Genomic DNA, 24,146 nt, shown 5'->3' with positions numbered 1-24,146 from the left:
AAGTGGAAAAACAATAAGCTGTAGAACAATACAACAGTGTGATACCATCTGGGTAAATATTCTATACATATAAAACAATCCTATATTTTATTTACAGATATAGTTGTGTTTTGAAATATAAAAAGAGACTGCAAGACTAGTGCTTATTTTGGGGTTCCAGGGTAGAGAGGAGGAATAAATCTGAGTGCAGAGGTCAAGAAAAACCTCAGCTGTACCTATGGCACTTGACTTCTTTTATGAAAAAGGAAAAAGACATGAAAAGAAATGTGACAAAACAAAACAGCCAATTATAGGTGGTGGTATTATTTTTTTTGTTTGTTTGTTTTGCTTTTGTTGTAGAGACAGAGTCTCACTTTATGGCCCTCGGTAGAGTGCCGTGGCCTCACACAGCTCACAGCAACCTCCAACTCCTGGGCTTAGGCGATTCTCTTGCCTCAGCCGCCCTCGCAGCTGGGACTACAGGCTCCCCCTACAACACCCTATTTTTTTGTTGCAGTTTGGCCGGGGCCGGGTCTGAACCTGCCACCCTTGGTATATGGGGCCGGCGCCCTACCCACTGAGCCACAGGCACCGCCCATGTGGTATCGTGCTTATAAATTTTTTTCTAAATAAAATGTAAACCATAAAGGAAATTTAAATCCGTTAATGAGGTATCTTTTTCCTTTCCTTACTCAAAATCCCCCACTGTCCCTCCCTACTTAATACTTTCTTGAAAATCAAAATCACTATTTTTTTTTTTAAATGCGGCATACTTTAATAAAATTGCTTTCCTTATGTCTCATTGCTTCATAAAATCACTATTTCTACATGAAGTCCTTACAAAAGGATTTTCTTTTCTTTTCTTTTCTTTTTTTGGGCTGGTGCTGGGTTTGAACCCATCACCTCTGGCATATGGGGCTGGCGCCCTACTCCTTTAAGCCACAGGCGCCACAAAAGGATTTTCTAATGAGAAGTAATACACACAGAACAGGAATAATTTCAATAATAAATAATTGAATAACCCAAGGAAAAGCATAAAAACGTTGGAGCTTTTTAGCTTATGTAGAAAGAGCAAGAAATAAAACTAGTGGGGCAGCGCCTGTGGCTCAAAGGGGTAGGGCGCCAGCCCCATATGCCAGAGATGGCAGGTTCAAACCCAGCCCCGGCCAAATAAAAAAATAAAATTAAATAAAAATTTTAAAAAAGAAAGAAAGAAAACTAGTGCACAAATCAGATGAGCTTGTCTCTTAGGACCGTGACAGTCCAGGTGTCTTATAGATCAAGAAAAAGTCTCAGGGGATAAGGATTGTTTTGTTTTGATTTGTTGGTGCAGGGGGGCTGGAGGATAATGTGTTTCTAAGGCCTAGAAAATAATCCGAAATTTCTCTACCTCCACCCCTATTCGATGGCATAGCAAGCTCAGTCTCCAAGCCTTCTGCAATGTTTCTAATAAATCTACGGCTCTGCCAACTGACACGCAGCCAAGGTTCAGACGAGGGATCAACCACAAGGCTCCCAAATCACCTGGTATTAAATTTACCTTTCCATGTGAAATAACTCAAATTACACTTTTAAATCCCAAAATATAAAAAAATCAAAAAGCAGGGAGAGGGGTAAAATGAAAATGCTCTCGTCTGGGTTACAGGAGAGCAAAAAGACTACTGTACACTCTGGATTCAAATTTGAAGACCACGAACACCTTGACTCCTTCCACATCTAACCACAAGACCCTGCTGGTTCTACTTTGTGCCATGCTCAGTCAGCTCCACCCACCCGACTCCACCCCTCAGCAAGTCTCACCTCCATTGCTGTGACGGCTCCTCAGAGGCTCTGAAGCTGCTCAAGGCTGCTGCCCACCCATGCTTTACCCTCTTCACCAGAGTCCTCTTTTAAAATGAGGATCTTCTGATGTTCCCTATCTGTTTCAAACTCTTCAAAGAGTTCCATTTCCCACTGAATAAAGTCTAAAATTCTTAATACGGCCTACAAGCCTCTCCTCCCCTCCTCCCAACTAAAAATCTGGTCTCAGTTTACTTCTCCAATTCCACCCATCGCACCCCCCACTCCTGTAACTCCTTCTACTGCAACCATATTGGATTTATTTCTATTTCAGAAACATGACTACTTATATTCCCAGTATCTGGCACGGTGCCTGGCACATAGTACAACCTCCTTTAATGAATGCAGGAATGAATGAACAAATATGACAAAGCCCTTTCATAGGACCAAAAGATCAAGGAAGCTGTATGAAGCAGCACAGGGAAACAGATAAAGTTACGGGGGCACATGAGGGCACTGTCATACCAACTCAAACTTCACATCTGGTAAAACTTAAGTTCTATAAGGCAACAGCCACATCTGTCTTATTCACTGTTAAATCCTCACCATCTAATCAGTGTCTGGAACACAAAAGGCACCCAAATATTTCTTAAAGGAATAACATCAATCAAAAAGAAAAACATTTAATAAAATATAAGCAGCTGAATTGGAAGTGCAACACTTACCACAAGGCCAGTTTAAGTCTTGCTTCATTTAAAATTGCGACAACTTAAATTCAGCCTGTGCTATCACATTTCTATTCTGGCTCTGTTGACATTACAAAAATTTTAAAAGTAACTTATGTCTTGCAGTATGATTCACTCAGAGACCATACTGCTCGGGTCTCCCTGCAATACATAAGGGACACTCCTTGTGGGGTACGTAATTATTTCCTTCCAAGAAGAGGTGCCTAATTGGTAAATTCAATGCTCACAGGGGAACAGGTTAGTGAGTCTGAAATAGCTTTACATGTACACCAGGTCTGAACAAATGAGTAGAGAAGTTGTAGTTAATGTGTTTCTCCCTGTCACAGGAAGAAATTACCAACAGGCAGAGGAAGGCACAAATGGACCCTGTGCCACTGGACTATCACAGACATCAGTAGAACTTCGCGTTTAGCTTAATGTATATACAGATGGACAGAGATCTACGTGTAGACATGGTTTAGTATACAGACATATATTTTTTAGCTCGATCCACATGCAGGACCTAGAAGCAGAGAGATCCAGTAGCAATCAACACATTCAACACTCAGACTAGGTTTCTTTTTTTTCTTTGTTGAGACGGAATCTTACTTTGTGGCATCACAGCTCACAGCACCCTCAAACTCTTGGGCTTAAGTGATTCTCTTGCCTCAGCCTCCCAAATAGCTGGGACTACAGGCAGCTGCCACAACACTGGCTATTTTTAGAGATGAGGTCTTGTTCTGGCTCAGGCTGGTCTTGAACTCCTGAGCTCAGGCAATCCATCTGCCTCAGCCTCCCAGAGTGCTAGGATTATAGGTGTGAGCCACTATACCTGACTCAGATTTGGTTTCTAAACACCAATCTCTGATAAAAGGAACTAGGGCTCAAGAGAAAAATGGCCCACTACTGGGTATCTACCCAAAGGAAAAGAAGTCATTTTATAAAAAAGACACTTGCCCCCAAATGTCTATTACAGCACAACTGACAACTGCAAGAATATGGAATGAACTGAAAAGTAGATAAAGAAAATATGGTGCACACACATACACACAAACTTATGTCATGGAGTATTCGTGGCTGAGTACTACACAGTTTTGAAAAGAAATAAAGTTGCAGCAACTTGGATAGAATTAGACAGCATTATCCTAAGTGAAGTATCTCACCAATAGAAAAACAAATATCATGGGCGGTGCCTGTGGCTCAGTGAGTAGGGCGCCAGCCCCATATACCGAGGGGAGCGGGTTCAAAGCCAGCCCCAGCCAAACTGCAACAAAAAATAGCTGGGGGTTCTGGCAGGTGCCTGTAGTCCCACCTACTTGAGAGGCTGAGGCAAGAGAATCGCCTAAGCCCAAGAGCTGGAGATTGATGTGAGCTGCAACGCCATGGCACTCTACTGAGGGCAACAAAGTAAGACTCTATCTTTAAAAAAAAAAACAAATATCACCATGTTCTCACATATAAGTGAGAGCTAAACAATGGGTATATATGATCATAAAGTGGCATAATGAACAATGAAAACTAAGAAATGGGGGGTGATAAGAGGATAAGGTATTAAAAAAAATCTGTCAGGTACAACGTGCATGATTCTGGTGACAGGTGCACCAAAAGCCGTGACTTCAACATTATACAATTCATCCATGCAACAAAAAATACCTGTACACCCAGGAAGAAGGAAGGGAGAAAAGAAAGGAGGGAAAGAAGAAAAGAAGGAAGGAAGGAGAAAAATTTATTCTAGGGCTGGGACAGGGAAAATATAAGATAAGCCCACAGCATCTCTCATCGTGCCAAAAAGTGCTCAAAATGAAAACACTAGGAACACGTCAAAGGACATGTGAGCCAATCTGAAAAGCTCCCAATGGCCAAAGCTGTAACAATGTGAACAAAAGAATAAATGGCATAGTATTAGACTACAACACAAAACATAAAATAAAAATGCATCTGTATTGATATAAATAATTAAATAAATAAATAAATAAGTGGACAAAAGAGAATCTAAGGACCAGTAGTCCATGCCTATAATCCTAGCACTCTGGGAGGCCGAGGCAGGTGGATTGCTTGAGCTTATGAGTTCGAAACCAGGCTGAGCAAGAGCAAGACACTGTCTCTAAAAACTAGCCAGGTGTTGTGGCAAAGCACCTGTAGTCCCATTTACTTGGGAGGCTGAGGCAAGAGGATCACTTGAACCCAGGAGTTTGAGGTTGCTATGAGCTCTGACACCACAGTACTCTACTCAGGGCGACTGAGTGAGGTGCTGTCTCAAAAAAAAAAAAAAAAAAAGTATTTGTATAAAAATGCTAAAATAGGGCGGTGCCTGTGGCTCAAGGAGTAGGGCGCCAGTCCCATATGCCGGAGGTGGCGGGTTCAAACCCAGCCCCGGCCAAAACAAACAAAAAAAAAAATGCTAAAATATGAACAAGCATGAATTAGGAATATTGTCCCATGTTTGTCTTATAAACCAAGCATATCATATTAAGTAAATTATATATGCAATAAAAATACTTGTAAACATTTAAAAAAATAAGGATCTGGTTCATTTGTGCAATCCCACAAAATGGCATTTGTGTAACTTTAGATGTTTACAACTAAATAGTCTTAAATAAATCAGAATGTAAATAAAGCACTGAAACCTCCCTCGCAAAAATGTAGAATCTAAAAAGGTCAAACTTATACAGAGATTAGAGCAGTAGTTCCCAGGGATTGTGGGGCAGGAGAAATAGAGAAATGTTAGTCAAAGGCATGAACTTATACTTTCAAGATGAATACATTCTAGAGACCTAATGTGCAGCATGACGACTATAGTTAATAATAACGTATTAAACACAATTCACTAAGAGTGGATCTTAAGTATTCTTACCACAAGAAAAAAAGTAACTATGTAAGATGATAGATGTGTTAATTAACTTGATTGTGGAATCATTCACAATATACATGTACAGGGGCTGTCCGGAAAATATCCAGCCATTGTTAATACTGTATTTTTCACGTACATGGCTGGATACTTTCCAGACAGCCCTTACATATCAAAATGTCACGTTGTATACTTTGACTATGTAAAATTTTTATTTGCCCATTATACTTAATAAAACTGGGGGGAGGCAGTAATAAAAACAGAAAAAGTATTATGACAAACAGGTTATTCACATAGTCTCTACTACCATTCACTTACAAGGGGAAAACAGTAACTTATAGTACAGAAACTGACAGATATCACCTTATGCAAGTGACCAAAGTCACCACCACAGTAAAGGATCAAATGATTAGTATGTGATGTACTAAGAAGAACACGTTACTTCCAAGACAGTCCTATTAAAAATGCATGGCCGGGGTGGGGCGCCTGGGGCTCACTGGGTAGGGTGGCGGGTTCAAACCTGGCCCCGGCCAAACTGCAACAAAAAATAGCTGGGTATTGTGGCAGGCGCCTGTAGTCCCAGCTACTCGGGAGGCTGAGGCAAGATAATCACCTAAGCCCAGGAGTTGGAGATTGCTGTGAGCTGTGAAGCCACAGCACTCTACCAAGCGGGATACAGTGAGATGCTGTCTCAAGAAAAAAAAAAAAAAGAAAAAAAGAAAAAGCATGGCCTGAATCTAATCAAGAGAAAAGGAGAAAAGATCAGACAAATCCAAATTGAGAAGCATTCTACCAAATAACTGGCCTGAACCCTTCAAAAAGGTCCCGGTCTGGAGACATAAAGAATGACTAAGGAACTGTTCCAGATTAAAGGACTAAAGACACATGACAACTAAATGCACCGTGTGACCCTGGACCACATGAAGGGTACTGGTAGGACAAACTGCAAAATCTGAATACAGTCTGTAGGTTAGATAATAGTATTACATCAATGTTAATTTCCTGATTTTAATCATTGTACTACTGGTTATATAAGAGAATGTCCTTATTTTCAAAAAATATACATTTTCCAAACATTTCAAGGCAGGGGTGCATAAATGTTTACAACTAAAGACACTTCATTTGAAATTTTTACATAGATATGGCTGGGCATGGTGGCTTACACCTGTAATCCTCTGGGAAGCTGAGATGGGAGGATTACTTGAGGTCAGGAGTTTAAGACCAGTGTGAGCAAGAGTGAGACCCCCCCATCTCTACTAAAAAAAGAACCAATTAGCCAGTGGTTGATGCCTATAGTCCCAGCTACTAGGGAGGCTAAAGCAGGAGGACTGCTTGAACTCAGGAGTTTGAGGTTGCAGTGAGCTATGATGATGCCACTGCACTCTAGCCTGGGTGACAAAACAAGGCACTGTCTCAAAAAAAAAAAAAAAAAATTACATAAATACATATATAAAAGAAATTTTGTAAAAAGAGGGAATGAATGAATAAGTTAAGTGTGTTATAATTTAACAGTCATGACAGTGCGCATAGCTCAGTGTGTAGGGCGCCAGCCACATACACCAAGGCTGGCGGGTTCAAACCTGGCCTGGCCCAGCTAAACAACAACAACAACTGCAACAAAAAATAGCCAGGCTCTGTGGTGGGCACCTGTAGTCCCAGTTATTTGGGAGGCTGAGGTAAGAGAATTGCTTAAGCCCAAGAGTTTGAGGTTGCTGTGAGCTGTGATGCTACAGCACTCTACCGATGGTGCCATAATGAGACTCTGTCTCAAAGAAAAAAAAAATGTAACTGTCAAGAAAGCTGAATAAAGGAAATTCTATATACTGCTTCTGCAAAAGAAAAAAAAATTATTACTGTAAATGGAAGTTAACAGAAAAGTCGACCTCCCACTGACTGGCCGAGTGTGAGAACTGTTTACGAACACTTGAGAATGTTCTCAGTCTTGCTTCATTTGCACTTTCCCCTGGACTCCCACGTCTGATTTTGTATTTCTTCCTTCCTCATGCTGTCTGTATCTCTCTTCTTCCTTTCCCATAGCTCTTCACCCTGTCACTTATTTATTTTTGCTAATCCCCCTTTAGCAAATTCTTTGACTCCCAAAGGTCCTTAATGTTTCACAATTTTGGAAATGGCTAGATTTCAAAATGATCAATTAATGAGTTTCATTCAATGGCTTAAGTTAAAAATCAGGTGTGTTTATTTTTTTTATTGTTTTTATCTGGAGATCAAGGTTTAATAGTTTTAAGTCTGCCACTTAAAACCTTCTACAAAAGAAAATACTTCTTATTCATACCTTACCAAAAGCAATCAGTTGGCCAGTTCCTAAACTGATTCAAACCACACAATACTGAAAACTACACATTATAGGATATCATTTTTATTTTTTATTTTATTTATTTACTTTTTCGAGACAGAGGCTCAAGCTGTCACCCTGGGTAGAGTGCTGCGGCATCACAGCTCACAGCAACCTCCAACTCCTGGGCTCAAGCGATTCTCCTGCGTCCACCTCCCAAGTAACTGGGACCACAGGTTTTTAAAACCTGTATAGGTCCATATATCAAACAGTAGCTAATATGCTTATTAGCACAGTACTGACACCAGAAGTAATGGCAAATGAATGACTATAAGCACTCTTGGGGTTAGATTACCAACGTCACTCACTTTCTATATTCTCTAACATTTATATTATTATTATATTTTGAGACAGGGACTCAAGCTGTCGCCCCGGGTAGAGTGCCGTGGCATCACAGCTCACAGAAACCTCCAAATCCCAGGTTTACGCGACTTCTCTTGCCTCAGCCTCCCAAGTAGCTGGGACTCCACAGGTCCACCACAACGCCCAGCTATTTTTTTTGGTTGCAGCCATCATTGTTGTTTGTCAGGCCCAGGCTGCATTCAAACCCACCAGCTCTGGTGTATGTGGCTGGCGCCTTAGACACTTGAGCTACAGGCAATGAGCCTAACATTTAAATTATTAAGAAGCATGTTTGCTTTTGTCCCCTACCTGCTCACACCAAAGAGGCAGCAATAAAGAATTTTTTTTAAGCAGTTCCTAAATCTAAGTTACAACCTCAGAGTTGAGGTCAGAGAGACCCTATGGCAATGAGAAGATGTGAAGTGCTACAAAAGCTGTGGAAGGAGTGTCCCTAAATTCTCTAAAACCAGGATAAAAACCAAAGTGTCTAAGTGAAATAAAGAGAGCTTCCCCCCCTTAGCTTGTCCAAGCAGGATTATGTTGTGTGCTTCAAGATATCCCTGAACATTTTCCAACTTTGTATTTATTAGGAGTCCTTCTTCCTTCTCTTTGGGCAACTGTTTGCTTAAGTTATTCCTGGCTCAAATTGGAGGATAATGGAAGATATATTTACAAAATAACTTACAGTAACCATCTAAATACTTCACAGCACCAGAATAATATAAATTCAGATTTAAGGCACTAACATTTCAAACTTGTAGCTTGTTCATTATTTTACCTTCCAGTTTCTGAAGATGTTTTTCAACAATGAAACAAAAACATTGTGTGAGCTAAAATCCTCCAAAACTAATTGGCAGGGACCTTATGTTGGCTAACCAAACTTTGATAATGTAGCTGCTATATTGGTAGGCTAAAAATCTTTCAAATAGGTGGCAGGTCCCATTTTGAAAAGAACTTAGTTCCTATTTTGAGAAGCTGAGCTCTCTGGAAGGCTATCTACAGGGTAAGGAAGGCAAACGTCACTGACGTTTAGACACTACCGCCCTGCCTGAAGCACAGCAGTGGGGTTGAGAGGTGGGGGTGGGGGGTAGACACAGCCCCCAGAAGAGCAGTTCTCCTCATTTTCCTCATCTCAGCGAATTCCTAATTAACTCTGCTTTCTGTCTGTTATGAATAGCCTCAAATGGAAAGGCTCCAATTCTACAATCTTCTTCATTATGCACAGCTTATTAAAACTGAAATTTCACTGTTTCCAACTCAACCAAATTAGTAGTTCAAAGTGCTGGGCACTATTAAAAGTGAGGCATTCATTTTAAGAAATGGAAACAGGATAAACACACCCCGGATCAAAGCTGGAACAGGCTAGAAACTTCAAGGCCTGAAGTTCTAAGCTTGCCATGTGAGCCTGGGAACATCATAACCTTTCTGCATGGTGGTTCCTTAATCTGGTAGGCGAGGAGGATGACATGGTGCCACACCCTAAGCTTTTCTGGACTGAAAATTCACAGCTACTAAATAGAGAATACTGCTGGTCCCAAATAAAAATGGTTGTCTATCAGAGCCTGTCCTTCAGCTCAAAAGGAAAGTATTCCCAAGAGACTGAGAAAGAAAAAGAAATTCCACATGCCAGCCCCTCCAGGCTGATACCTGCTCTTCTTCAATCCTGCGCTGTAGTGTTTCAATATAATGCTGGACGGCCATATAGATAAATCGGTACTGTGCTTCTGTCTGGACCATTCCTGACCTTTGAGACCGCACCATCTGGATGGTTTTTGGAACGTCAATGTCACAGTCAACACCTACAAAGCAAACACACAAAGAATGAGGAGAAAATGCACAGCTAAGAAGTTATTTGATGTAAAACTTGTTTTTAGAAGCAGGATCTATGTTGCCCAGGTTGCACTTGAACTCCCAGGCTCGAGGGATCCTCCTGCCTCAGTCTCCATATAAGTGTCTGCTACATGCCTAGTGCAATGCATGACTTTTAGTAGACTTGGAGATAAAGCTGATTTAGTCTTTAATGTTTTAACTGAATTGGTTCAACAGCTGCAGCACTAAATTTCTGACCTATACCAATGATATCATATCACATGATAAAGTGTGGGAGGCCAGGGTCCTCTCACTTTCTTTCTTTTTTTCTTTGAGACAGAGTATCACTATGTCACCATTGGTAGAGTGCTGCAATGTCACAGCTCACAGCAACCTCCAACACTTGGCCTTAAACGATTCCCAAGTAGCTGGAATTACAGGTGCCCACCACACACCCAGCTATTTTTGGTTGTAGTTGTCATTGCTGTTCCCGCCAGTTCCTGTTCCCCACCACATTCAGTGTATGTGGCCAGTGCCCTACCCAGTGAGCTACGGGCGCTGCCCCCTCTCACTTTCTTTTTTTTTTTTTTTTTTTTTGTAGAGACAGAGTCTCACTTTATGGCCCTCGGTAGAGTGCTGTGGCCTCACACAGCTCACAGCAACCTCTAACTCCTGGGCTTAGGCAATTCTCCTGCCTCAGCCTCCCGAGTAGCTGGGACTACAGGCGCCCGCCACAACGCCCAGCTATTTTTTTTTTTTTTGGTTGCAGTTTGGCCGGGGCCAGGTTTGAACCCGCCACCCTCGGTATATGGGGCCGGCGCCTTACCGACTGAGCCACAGGTCACAGCCACAGACATACTGAAAGTCTTTAGCCCAGATCTTTGTGAAAAATTCTTCACATTCAACTTCTCTTTTCTTGGCTCTTTCCTCTACAACCTCAAAATGGAACTGTAGTTTCTCCACCGTCAGATGACCTACCTTTCTCTCTGATGATGTCAATAAGGATATCAATCACAATGAAAGTCCCAGTCCGGCCAATTCCAGCACTGTGGGCAGAAGGACAAAAAACAGGGACAATGGAATCATTCATGGGGGTTTCCTACTGAAAACTAGGCTATTAATATTAACAGAAACAACGTCTGCTCTTAGAAATTATTTATAAGATTATCTATTTATGTCTGAAAATATGTTGGCAAAGAGTATAGGGTTTTGGAGTTAGCCCAACCTGCTCTTGGAGCTCAACTTCTCCACTACAATGTGCCTGCAGAAAGTCCCTTAACCTCTCTGACCCTCAGTTTCCTCATCTGTGAAATGGGGACAACAGCATCTCCACATAGGGTGGTGATATGAGAATTAATACAAAAAACACTTTATCCTAACATAATGGATGCTATTTAAAAAAAAACACTTTACTCAGATGCTGGCACAAAGCAAGTGCTGAATAAATGGTAGCTTTTTAAAATATTGGAACAATACTAATTCGATTTAGTTAAATATCATTCTCCCACACCTGGTTTCACTGTATCTGGAGAGATGTATGTGTGGCGGGGGGAAGCTATTGTTAAGAATAGAAGATAACGGGTGGCGCCTGTGAGTGAAAGGAGTAGGGTGCTGGCCTCATATACGGAGGTGGTGGGTGGCAAAAAAAACTGCCCCCTCCCCAAAACCATTTAGTTGAAAGAGTTCGCCTGCGGGGGCACCCCTCTGCCCACCCCACCCCCCCGCATAAGCCAGAGGTGGCGGGTTCAAACACAACCCGGGCCAAAAACTGGAAAAAAAAAAAAAAAAACAAGAAAGAAGGAAGGAACGTAGGGAGGGAGGGAGGGAGGGAGGGAGGGAGGGAGGGAGGAAGGGAGGAAGGGAGGAAGGGAGGAAGGGAGGGAGGAAGGAAGGAAGGAAGGAAGGAAGGAAGGAAGGAAGGAAGGAAGGAAGGAAGGAAGGAAGGAAGGAAGGAAGGAAGGAAGGAAGGAAGGAAGGAAGGAAGGAAGGAAGGAAGGAAAATCAAAGAGTAAAAGTAGTTCAGTGCCTGTGGCTCAGAGGAGTAGGGCACCAGCCCCATATACCAGAAGTGGCAGGTTCAAACCTGACCCCAGTCAAAAACCGCAGGAGAAGAAAAATATTAAATAAATAAATAGACTGGGGTGGGGGGTGGTGGTGCATAGCACAGTGGTTAAGGCACCAACCACATCCACCGAGGAGGCTGGCAGATTCGAGCCCGGCCTGGCAAGCTAAACAACAATGACAACTACAACAAAGCAAAAATAGCCCAGCATCGTGGCGGGCTCCTGTAGTCCCAGGTACTTGGGAGGCTAAGGCCAGATCATTAACGCCCAAGAGTTGGAGGTTGTTATGAGCTGTGACACCTACGGAGGGTGACATAGTGAGAGTCTACCTCACCAAAAAAATAAATAATAAATCAAATAAATTAAAAAATAAATAAATAAATAATATTGGACCAATAAAAAGTTTCACATATGTTTACTTGCCCAACAAATGAATGAGATTTAGGAAACCAAACTTTCCCCAATGTAATCATGAAGCCCAAACTTGAACATCAACAGTCCACAAACTATGGCACAGAGCAGCCTCCATCAAAAGCCTTGGTGAGAAGCAGCCAGAATCTTGTAAAGCAAACAAATGTAGTGGCATACGAAAAAAATACATCTTATGCCACAGTAGAAGAGAACAGGACCACAGTCTAAGAGATGAATCCTAAATTACTATATTAAAAAAAACAAAAACAAAAACAAAAAAAAAACAAGTAAAAATGACTAAGGGATCCTTGAGAATAAGGTGTGTGTCCACTTTACCCCCACCACCCACCACCTAGCAGTCCTGTAGGGTCCATGAGAAAAACACTTTGGGGTCAAAATGTCCCTTAATGTGTTATAGTTTATCCATGCCTCAAATAGATATTAAATTTTCCCTACAGTTAAAGAGCTAGGGGTGGGTAGATCAAAGCAAGCCCTGGATGCTAAGACACATGGAGAGGTGGTAGAGGCTGTCACCTGCAGTGCACCACGACTGGCCCTGCATCCATGATGCTCTCCTGCTTGTGGTGGACCTCCTCCAAGAAGTCCAGCACACCCCCAGGGTCACTGGGCACTCCGTGGTCGGGCCAGGTCCGAAAGTGGTATTGCCAGACGGTTCTCTCTGTATTCCCCTGGAGTAAAGCCAAGAAAAACCAGAAAAGAATTAAATAAATCAAGGGGTTGAGGGATCACCTGTTTCCAAAATTTGCTATATCCTTTGTGAGCCAATGGAGCTGGCAGGAAGAGCCTACATTGTGAGAATCAAGATGTCTAGTATGATAACTTGTCCTTCCAGGAAACTACAGCCTGCACCATCTCTCTGAATCTCCAATGGCAGGTTAACATCCCAGTCCCTCCTCATCCGCATAGCACTCAGCTTCAGAGGCAACTGAGGCCTCCAAGGACTCAGGACTCTCCTCCCAGCAGATAAGGAAACAGCCGTTCCCTCAAGACATTCATTCCAGTTTGTCATCTTTTATACCCAATCCTCCCCATCCACCCCCACACTTGTACTAGAGCATCATTCTATTTTTAACTTTTGTTTAATGCAAAGAAGAGAAGACGACAGGCTTTGCAACCAGATGACTAGATTTAGGTTTAATTCCCAGGCATTCACACTGTGCCTCTTGGTCATCTCTAAGTCTCAACTTTTTCATTTCCAAAATGGGAAGAATAATCTCCGTCTCACAATACCATGGTAAGAACTCAGTGAACTCACTAAAACATACAGCCTCCGCCCAGCAAACAGTAAGAGACTCAGCACATTGTGGCTATTTTGAGAATAATGATTTTCTTTTGAGACAGAATCTCAACTATGTTGCATGTCGCCCTCAGTAGAGTACTGTGCCATCACAGCTCACAGCAACCTCAAACTCTTGGGCTTAAGAAATTCTCTTGCCTCAGCCTCCCAAGTAGCTGGGACTCCAGGCATCCGCCACAATGACTATTTTTTGGTTGTAGTTGTCATTGTTGTTTGGCAGGCCCAGGTTGGGTTTGAATCCGCCAGTTCTAGTGTATGTGGCTGGCGTCCTCACCGCTGAGTTACAGGCGCCAAGCCAGAATAATGGTAACTAATAAAGATCAACAATGGCAGACAGGCAAGATGGATCACACCTGTAATCCTAGCACTCCAGGAGGCCGAGGTGGGTGGATTGCTTGAACTCACAAGTTTGAGACCAGCCTGAGCAAAAAGTGAGATCCCTGCCTGTACTAAAAATAGAAAAACTGAGGCAAGATGATCGCTTGAGCCCAAGAGTTGGAGGTTGCTATGAGCTATGACACCATAGAACTCTATCAAGGGTGACAAAATGAAACTCTGTCTAAAAAAAAAAAAAAAAGAAAAGAGAAAGATCACCAATGGCACCAAGACAACAGAAGACCCCAAAGTACCCTGTTTCTGGATATATCCAGATTAGGTAATTACAGCAACACTATTCATTGCTACATCTTCTTCCTATATATCTGGAAATGATCCAAGCTATGAAACCTTTTTCAAAGGGATTTAGAGACATTTTAAAGTGAGAGAGAAAGAGAAAAAGAGACTGGTAACTAGACCAGTGTCTACCACCTAGAATTATGTGCATTTAATTTGCCAGGGTCATGAAAAACAATTGCCTTGATGTTACCAAGCAACCTCAAAATCAGGCAGCTACACAGGTCACAGAAAGGACAATCAGGGAATGAGAGTCCCAGTGTCACTGAATATCCTCTGTGGTAAATGGCCAATGAGGTCCCTGCCCTAACTCCTCCTCCTTAAATGAGATCGTAAGACACTTTAGAAATAATGTAAAATGCTCTACGAAAAGTAGATATTTTATCAGCAATTCAATAGAAATGATGGGTCCCATCCTGCACCTGTGTCAGGGTCTGAAACACAAAGCCTTTTTCCCCCGCCTTGCCTATATCTGCTACTCAAAGTCTCTGGTAATGAGAGAGATAGATGATTTATCACTCAAACAGAAGAAAAATCCAACTGCTAGGATCACCTGATAATGAGAAGATGAGCAGTTTGTCACTAAAATTGAATAAAGGCCTGCCTGGAGTCTTTGTCCAGCGTCCTCTCCTCAATAGCTACATTGCTCTAGCTCCTTTCCCAGTCTCTGCAACAAACTGAGTCTCTACCATCCAGCTCCACCCCTGACATCAGAAACACAAACATTCCACCCTGGGCCACCAACTGACCAGCTCACTCTGGTCCCCTGCCCACCTCATACCCCAGACACTAATCCCGCCCCCTTTCCACCTGCCTCCTCTTATCCTCTGTCCCTGCTCTCTTATCCAATCAGAGGTCCACATCCTGGGTGACAACTGCTCTCCCCCACATGCCTTCACTCCAACCTTCCCACTGTGCCACTGGGCAAGGCCCCGGGCCTAGACAAACCATCTACTTTCTGTTTTATGCCTCAGGAACAAAGTGCCCTTGGAGAAAAATCAGGTGATTAATGTCACTAAATGTTTATGTTCACAAATCAACTGGGCACTCAGAAATGTCCGGATTTCTTGTCCTGCTATGAAATTACTATTTCATATTCTCCCACTTTCTTCAAATAGTCCATGTTCTTATTCCATTCAACTGTCAATGGATGGTCTTGCCTCATGCCTCAGAAAAGATAGAGAAATACAGCTCCACCAGCTTGCCCACTGGTATCTGTAGCCACTTTCTCCTCTTGTCTTCCTTGTTGCTACAGAAGAAATGTCCCATCAATCAAAATCAATCCATCCACAACACTTGATTCCATCTTCCCTCCTTATCCAACCTCTGCCCCTCCCTCCCTAACATCTCCACTTTGCTGTATCAAAGACATCTCAAGCCGGCTTGGTGCCTGTGGCTCAAATGGCTAAGGCGCCAGCCACATACACCTGAGCTGGTGGGTTCGAATCCAGCCCAGGCCCCCTAAACAATAACGGCTGCAACCAAAAAATAACTGGGCATTGTGGTGGGTACCTGTGGTCCCAGCTACTTGGGAGGTTGAGGCAAGAGAATCGCTTAAGCCCAGGAGTTGGAGGTTGCTGTGAGTGGTGATGCCACAGCACTCTACCCAGGGCAACAGCTTGAGGCTCTGTCTCAAAAAAAAAGTCATCTCAAGCCTTACGTGTCCACAAGGAAATTCCTGGTCCTCCTTTCCTCCTCAGATCCACAGCTATCCATCCCACCTCTCAAGCTAGACCAGCACCAGGCATCCTAAACACCGCCCTTGCCCTTTGTGCCCTCCATCGTCAAACCTCTGCACATCTGTCTCCACAAGGACCTCTACAACGACCACCATGTGGGCTGTCTTCTTTCCAACACCCTGCCACTGGCCTAGTTCAATCATCTTTAGCCTGGCAGCTGCCAAAGCCTCCTGACCTCCAGGACCTCCATTCCTAATCCCTTGACCTACTCCTGTACCCCCCAGTCTCTACAGGAGGAGGATAATCCTTTAAAAGCTTAAATCCAACATGGCTGCCTATTGCACTTATGCTAAACCCTCCAACCTCTTTCCCTGACACATTGTTCTCTATGCCTTAAAAACCTCTCTCCCCCTCTAAATAGCCCCTTACCTCCTCCTCGCCACAAAACAACTCCTGTATATTTTTCTATCTAGCTCTGATTATAGTTGGTAATGATATATTTATATGTGAAACTATTTGCTAGGAGATCACTGGCTAGTACAGTGTAATCTTGGGAGTGCAGAGACTCCGTTTTGTTCCCCAACTCTACCTCTGGAAAGCAGCATGATGCCAAGAAAGAAGAGTCATTCAACAAACATCTCTGAATGAATATGAATGGCCACACACACAAAAAAAAAAGTTGGCCCCAGTCTTTCTCTACCCAAGGTTATTCCCTGAATCTCCCACTTAGTTTTGTTCTCCCTAAATCCTATTTCCCTATAACTTGCACTTCAGTACCATAGTTCAAATAACATCCCCACTAGGGAGGCCCTCTCCCATAGAAACCTAACCCTTAAAGGTCCAGCTTCTACGATGGCCCCCAGGTGTCCCAGCCAGAGGCAGCCCTGACCTTTGTGGTACTGGGCACTTTAGGTGTGCTGCCACCGGGTGTGCTCTGCAATGTAGCTACTTTTATATGTGGCCTCTTGCCGCTAAGTGATTATGATTCCATGATGGAAAAGGTAGTTTCCCTCATCGATGTGTTCCAAAAAATCTTGAAAAAGGAATCCTCTCTAAACAAAGTTAAAATGAATACAAACTGGGTTCAGTGGCTCAGGAGGAATCCTAGCACTCTGTGAGGCCAAGGCAGGAAGATCACTTGAGTTCAGGAGTTCAAGAGCAGCCTGATCAAAAGTGAGACCTCATCTCTCCCCAAAATAGAAAAAAATAGTTGGGCATGGTGGCAAGTACCTGTAGTCCTAGCTACTTAGGAGGCTGAGGCAGGAGGATCACTTGAGTCCAGGAGTAGTATTCTAACCAAAGTGACAAACTGAGGCTCTGTCTCAAATTAAAAAAAAAAAAAAAAGTTTGGTTTGTAAGGTTGGTTGCTCCAGAACCAATCTAATTCAGAACCAGATCTAACGGGTGGGATTTAATCACAAATAGGCCTCAGCACATTTGCAGTTACTGCAATACCTCTCTCCTAGCTCTTGCACCTTGAACTCTCAGCTTAAGTGTCACCTTCTCAGAGACCCTATTTACTACATCTTGAGTCCCTAGTCACTCTCAAATATATCACCCTGTGGCCTTTACAGATCAACCACAATCAGAGAGCTTTATTAGTTATTAACTTTTAAACCCTTCATCTCCCTAAAGTTGGTGAGGGCTGGGACCGTGTGCCTGCCACCTGGCGCACAGAATAGTGGTGCCCAAACTTTTTGTCCTCAGGGACCAATTTCAACTCAGGTGGTGATGGGAGTGATGTGTAATACAGATCCCACCACTTGCCTCCTACTGTGCAGCTTGGTTCCCAAAAGCCTATGGACTGGAACTTTTTTGGCAGCAGGGACCAGTTCCAGGGAAAACAATTTTTCCATGGACCAGTACCAGTCTGTGGCCCAGGGTTGGGGACCAGAGACATAGAAAGCAACCAAGAAATGGCTACTGAATCGATGAGTGAACAAATGCATGAATACATGTAAACATGAATAACTGCAAGACTCTGAATTACTGTATACCACAAATAGTTACCAACATCTCTAAAATACGACAATATACTTACTTGTCCAACCTTCGAAAGTTTAAGTTCTCTTAATGTATAGTCATGAGCGGCACTTTCTTTGACATTCCTAACGCGCATGACCCCATATTCTTTTAGGGCATATTCATCAGGCCAGTATTTGACACATTTACTCTGGAAGGGATCAGAAAAAAAAGACTATTAATCTCGATGAACTCTGAAATAAAAGCCTAAACCAGCAGCAAACAAATGTTCAAGTCTTGAGTAATGACCGCTAACATGGAAAATGGCCTATCTAGCATCTTAGCATCCGTTAGGTTCTCAAAGAAAAGGAGAGAAGAGTTCAAACAAGAAAAGCAGGTACTTGGAGAACCCAGCAGAAGTGGGAAGAGAAAGGCAGTTCATGCAGAGTTGTCTTGGTCCAAAAACAAGCCAAAAGAGTCAATGTTTATCTATCTCTAAAGAGCCAAAGATACAAAGAGATGGGAAGCAATCAATTTGAGAGTACTATGAAGCAACTACTGGGTTTTGTATTCTAGAGATTCACCAGTCACTCCACAGGAAAGGCAAGCGCAGGCTCTGAAGGAGGAGGGGCTGCCCAATGAGCCAGACTGACTGCTTCACTTCCGCACCAGTGTAGGAGGACTCTGTGCTTCACCTAACCTAAGTGTGAACAGCTCTATCACAGAAAGGCAGCCCATAGGGTTTTACACCAGCTGCTTTTGCTATATCCAGACCCATCTGATACCTACTGTACACGTCACTTTCCCTTAACTGGGTGCCTGGGAATGCCAAGTCTGTAGTACTGGCTTCAGGAGCAGGTGGATTAAAAAATATGGCACAGGGCGGCACCTGTGGTTCAAAGGGATAGGGTGCCAGTCCCATATGCTGGAGGTGGTGGGTTCAAACCCAGCCTCAGCCAAAAACCACAAAAAAAAAAAAAAAAAAAAATATGGCACAAAGAAAATCACTCCTGCTGCCAAAAAAGGAAGCTATTTCACTCAATGAGATATGAGTTTGTATCTGTGTGGTGATATCCTGGGCAGAGAATTGTTTTTGTGTTTTGTTGTTTTCTAGAACAGTCATCCATACCACTCACTTTCACGGTTTTCACCAACACAAATATCAGCAAGGGAAATTTATCCTGTATGTTAAGAAGACAGAGAAACTTATAGTAATATAACTGGAAATGAGAGAGCAGTTGCAGACACCACCATAGTCACAATTAATTGAAAGGGGGAAAAAACGTTGAACAGTTTGATGAGAATATTTCAGATTGTATATGAAACCCGCTCATTGTACCCCTTGATTGCACTAATGTACACAGCTATGATTTAACAATAAAAATAAATCAATCAAAAAAAAAAAAGAAAAGAAAGGGGGAAATCCGGCAATAAACAGGATGAAGGGCTTCAGTCTTCCTATCCACATTTAGGGCAGGTAATGCTTGCCCGAAGCATAAACTACAAAGACGTTTTAATTGATTCATTAATTCAAAAACACCTAATGTTACCACAGGCAACTAGTAAAGGAAACTTTTGTTTCACTATGACCAGATCTGGCCTGAAAGGTATCCAGAAGTGTACTAACTAGGAACAGAACAATGAAAAGCTTATAAAAATCTTTAAAACATTAACAAACTGTAATATATGTATACTATGGAATGCTATCCAGCCATTAAAAAGATGAAGACTTTAAAAAAAAAAAATCTTTATAACAGATATAAAAATTACATTAAGAGGGCTAAAATCTAAAATTTCCCAGCTGTCTTAGGTTTAACTTATAGGTAGAACTGCTACAATCCACACAATTCTTTTTTTTTTTTTTGCAGCTTTTGGCCAGGGCTGGGCTTGGCATATGGGGCTGGCGCCCTACTCCTTTGAGCCACAGGCATTGCCCATTCCACACAATTCTTATATAAACCAATTAAAGGATATCTAAAAAAGAACTTTGACTGACACACAAATAAGAATTCAGAACTTTTCCATATTAAAAAATCTGCCAGTGGACCCACTTTCAGATAACCCAGAGGGCTGTCACTCAAAATCTGTCTGCTCTTCTGTAGGTGTGGGATGTTACAATTAAAAAAAAAAAAAATCCTGCAATGTCGTGATGTGTGGGGAGATGGGTACTAGGTGGATGCTGCTGGCAGGCCGAGTTAATTAAAATGGACAGCATGCATAACCTGTGACCTAGCAATTCTTCCTGACATCTATCTAACCTAGAGAAACACTTTACCACATGCAAATGAGGGAAAAACAAGATTGTTCACTTCAGCCCTGTCTGTAAGAACGAAAACTAGGGCACTTAAATGCCCATTTATGGCATAATGGTTAAATAAATTATGCCACATCCAAACCACAGAATACTACACAACTGCAACAGGCCAATAGATACTCACAGAGAAAGTTAGAACATGTATTTAGTGGGAGAAAAAACAACCCAGATGTCAAATGAAGTTACTGCACGAAAGCACTTTTTCAGCCATAAAAAAAAAAAAAGTACTATATTATTTCTATAGGAACATATACCAATATAAATGCCCACCCTAGTCTGGGCAACACACGAGACTCTGACTCTATGTAAAAGCAACAAAAGCGAAGAGCCAAGAAAACAGTGAAGAACATACATATAACTGAGGACGGGGTTTTTATACTGGAGCCTCAGTGTATGTGGACGGCGCTCTACTCACGGAGCTACGGGGGCCGAGCCAAAAATGCTCCATGTATTAAAAAAGGAGAAATAGGTAGGGCGGCGCCTGTGGCTCACAGGAGTAGGGTGACGGCCCCATATGCCGGAGGTGGCGGGTTCAAGCCCAGCCCCAGCCAAAAACTGCAAAAAAGAAAAAAAAAAGTGAGAGAGAGATAGGGCGTGACACCCATAGCACAGTGGCTATGGCGCCTGCCACATACACCGAGGCTGGTGGGTTTGAACCTGGCCCAGGCCAGCTAAATAACAATGACAACTGCAACAAAAAACAGCCAGGCATTGTGGCAGGAGCCTGTAGTCCCAGCTACTAGGGAGGCTGAGGTAAGAGAATCACTTAAGCCCAAGAGTTTGAGGTTCCTGTAAGCTATGAAGCCTCGGTACTCTACTGAGGATAACAGAGTGAGACTCTGTCTTAAAAAAAAGAGACAGAAGGGCGGCGCCTGTGGCTCAAGGAGTAGGGCGCCGGTCCCATATGCCAGAGGTGGCGGGTTCAAACCCAGCCCCGGCCAAAAAAAACAAAAAAAAAAAAAAAAATAGAGACAGAAGACATTAAAAAGACCCAAATAAGACTTCTAGAGGAAAAAAATACAGTATTTGCTGCGAAAAACACACTGGATAGGACTAAGAGCAGATTATAAACTATATAAGGAAAGACCAAGTTAAAGACATCGCAAAAGAAGCTATCTGAAATGAAACACAGGAGGGAAAAAACGAAAACTAGATGAAATCAACAAAGTATCAGTGGGTTGTGGGACAACTTCAACCAGCCTAATATGTATGTAACTAGTATCCTGGGACAGAGTCTGGACAGGGTACACATTAGAAGAAACAAAGGCTGGACATTATCCAAATCTGAAGAAAACCATAAACCCACAGATATGAGAAGCTCAACAAACCCCAAGCAGAAGAAACATAAAGGAAACTACACCAAGGCATATGGTAATCAAATTTCTCCTACTTTCTTTTATCCACAGGGCCAGGTAGATTAAGCTTCATTTACATATTCAATTCCGAACATAGCCAACCTGACAATCCTTACTTTAAAAATAGATTATCAGAAAAGAAGACTATGAAACATACCTTTCCCCTCTCCACTTCTTTTGTTGTCATGACAATCACTCGGGAATTCTCTTGGAATACCATCCGCCAAAAGTCATTCACCGTGTTTTGCAGGCAGCCTTGTGTGGCAATATAACTCTTTTTCGGCTTTGAATTGTTACATTTGGTTTCAAATTCGGGCTAGAAATTTAGAAAGAATATCTTCAAACAGCTGAAATTGCTTTCAGAACACAAGGAAGGGTTTAAAATATAGAAATAGGCTAGCAATATATGGTCAGAAAACCAAAAAGCAAAGTATACCATGATAATATTCGCGTTGATGTAATCTGAAACAGGCTCATTGGGATCACCGTCATGTAGGACAACTCTGGTATGATCAACTAGAAGAAAAAGAGACGACAGTCATATAAGTACTCAGACTGCTTCAGGGCAAATCAGTTAATTCTCAACCTAGTTCAAGTTTTGTTCATTTAATAAAAGCACATAAAAAATTAAACCCCAATAGCACAACAGTAACGTGAACACTGACCACATTATGCCTCATAATGCTTTCTTTACAATTTCCTGGCTTTGATAATGTGCCGTGGGTACAGAATGTTATCTCTGAAAGAAGCTAGGCAATAGTATGTGGCAATCCTCTAAACTATCTTTGTAACTTCTTCTAGTCTAAAATTATTTCAAACCAAAAAAAAAAATTTTTTTTTAATAAAGAGATTAAAGTACAGATACATGACATGGTATCTTTGACGTACCTCAAAATAATTTGGGAAGGGCTCAGCGCCAGTAATACAGTGATTACGGCATCAGCCACATACACTGAGGCTGGCGGGTTGGAACCCAGCCCAGGCCAGCTAAACAACAATGACAACTGCAACAAAAAATAGCCGGGTGTTACGGCAGGCGCCTGTAGTCCCAGCTACTTGGGAGGCTGAGGCAAGAGAATCACTTAAGCCCAAGAGTTTAAGGTGGCTTTGAGCTGTGATGCCACGGCACTCTACTGAGGGTGACACAGTGAGACTCTGCCTCAAAAATAATAATAATTTGGGAGGTACCCAGGCACAGTGGTTTATGCCTGTAATCCCCGCACTTTGGGAGGCCGAGACAGGAGAATCTCTTGAAGCCAAGAGTTTGAGATCAGGGGCGGTGCCTGTGGCTCAGTGAGTAGGGCGCCAGCCCCATATGCAGAGGGTGGCGGGTTCAAACCCAGCCCCGGCCAAACTGCAACAAAAAAATAGCCGGGCGTTGTGGCGGGCGCCTGTAGTCCCAGCTGCTCGGGAGGCTGAGGCAAGAGAATCACGTAAGCCTAAGAGTTAGAAGTTGCTGTGAGCCGTGTGACGCCACGGCACTCTACCCGAGGGCGGTACAGTGAGACTCTGTCTCTACAAAAAAAAAAAGAGTTTGAGATCAGCCTAAGCAACACAGCAAGACCCAGTCTCTACAAATAATTAACTAGGCATGGTGGCGTGTACCTATAGTCCCAGCTACTTGGAAAGCTGAGGCAGAAGGATTGCTTGAACTTAGGAGTTTGAGGGTGCTGTGAGCTATGATGACACCCCTAAATGATGACAGCCCAGGCAACAGAGTGAGATTCTGTCTCAGAAAGTAAAATAAAATAAAATAATTTGGGGAGAGAAGGTGAACTGGATCAGAGTAGAGATGAAATAGGACTGGGGATGAACTGATAATTGTTGAAGCTGGGTCATGGCTATATGTGAGTTCTTTCTACTCTTGAATATATTTGAAAATATCCATAATAAAGACTTTTTTTTTTTTTGGTAGAGACAGTCTCACTTTATGGCCCTCGGTAGAGTTCCATGGCATCACACAGCTCACAGCAACCTCCAACTCCCGGGCTTAAGCGATTCTCTTGCCTCAGCTTCCCAAGTAGCTGGGATTACAGGCGCCCGCCACAACGCCCAGCTATTTTTTGGTTGCAGTTCAGCCGAGGCTGGGTTTGAACCCGCCACCCTCGGTATATGGGGCCTGCGCCCTACCGACTGAGCCATAGGCGCCGCCCTAAAGACTTTTTTTTTAATAAAGCATAATCAAGTACAATGCCTAGAAGACAAGGTCCTGACAGTATCAATGGTCCAAATTCTGTACATTATTGGGGACGGCGCCTATGGCTCAAAGGAGTAGGGCGCCGGCCCCATATATTGGAGGTGGCAGGTTCAAATCCAGCCCTGGCCAAAAAACTGCAAAAAAAATAAAATAATAATAATAATACATTATTGGTATAAAAATCCAGGTGCTCTACCTAAGCAACATATTTTATAATGGAAATTAGTAATATAGTTGCATATCTTAATATAATAGAACAATGTTCTTTTGCTTTGGTCTCCCATCTTTAAAGAAATAAGCTGTTAATCATAGGAAACATCTGACTGGGACTTTAAAGGAG

General features: G+C 42.6%; 1 protein-coding gene across 2 annotated transcripts in view; it reads right to left on the bottom strand.

The window, feature by feature from the left end:
- The window catches only part of PTPN11 (protein tyrosine phosphatase non-receptor type 11), an 87,029-nt gene that overhangs the window by 8,124 nt on the left and 54,759 nt on the right, over positions 1-24,146 (bottom strand). Inside the window, exons 8-13 of one of the 2 annotated variants that reach the window (XM_053588945.1) lie at positions 22,046-22,125; positions 21,767-21,925; positions 18,020-18,151; positions 12,844-13,010; positions 10,814-10,881; positions 9,674-9,825 (exon numbers count right to left, since the gene is read on the bottom strand). In XM_053588945.1, coding sequence (XP_053444920.1) covers positions 9,674-9,825; positions 10,814-10,881; positions 12,844-13,010; positions 18,020-18,151; positions 21,767-21,925; positions 22,046-22,125 — 758 coding nt within the window. The remainder of the gene's footprint in view (positions 1-9,673; positions 9,826-10,813; positions 10,882-12,843; positions 13,011-18,019; positions 18,152-21,766; positions 21,926-22,045; positions 22,126-24,146) is intronic. The other variant, XM_053588946.1, reaches the window with a different exon arrangement.

This window comes from Nycticebus coucang, chromosome 4 (genome assembly GCF_027406575.1).
Source record: "Nycticebus coucang isolate mNycCou1 chromosome 4, mNycCou1.pri, whole genome shotgun sequence".
NCBI lineage: Eukaryota > Metazoa > Chordata > Mammalia > Primates > Lorisidae > Nycticebus > Nycticebus coucang.
The sequence above is the reverse complement of the archived record's forward strand: the minus strand, read 5'-3'. Positions and strand labels throughout refer to the sequence as shown.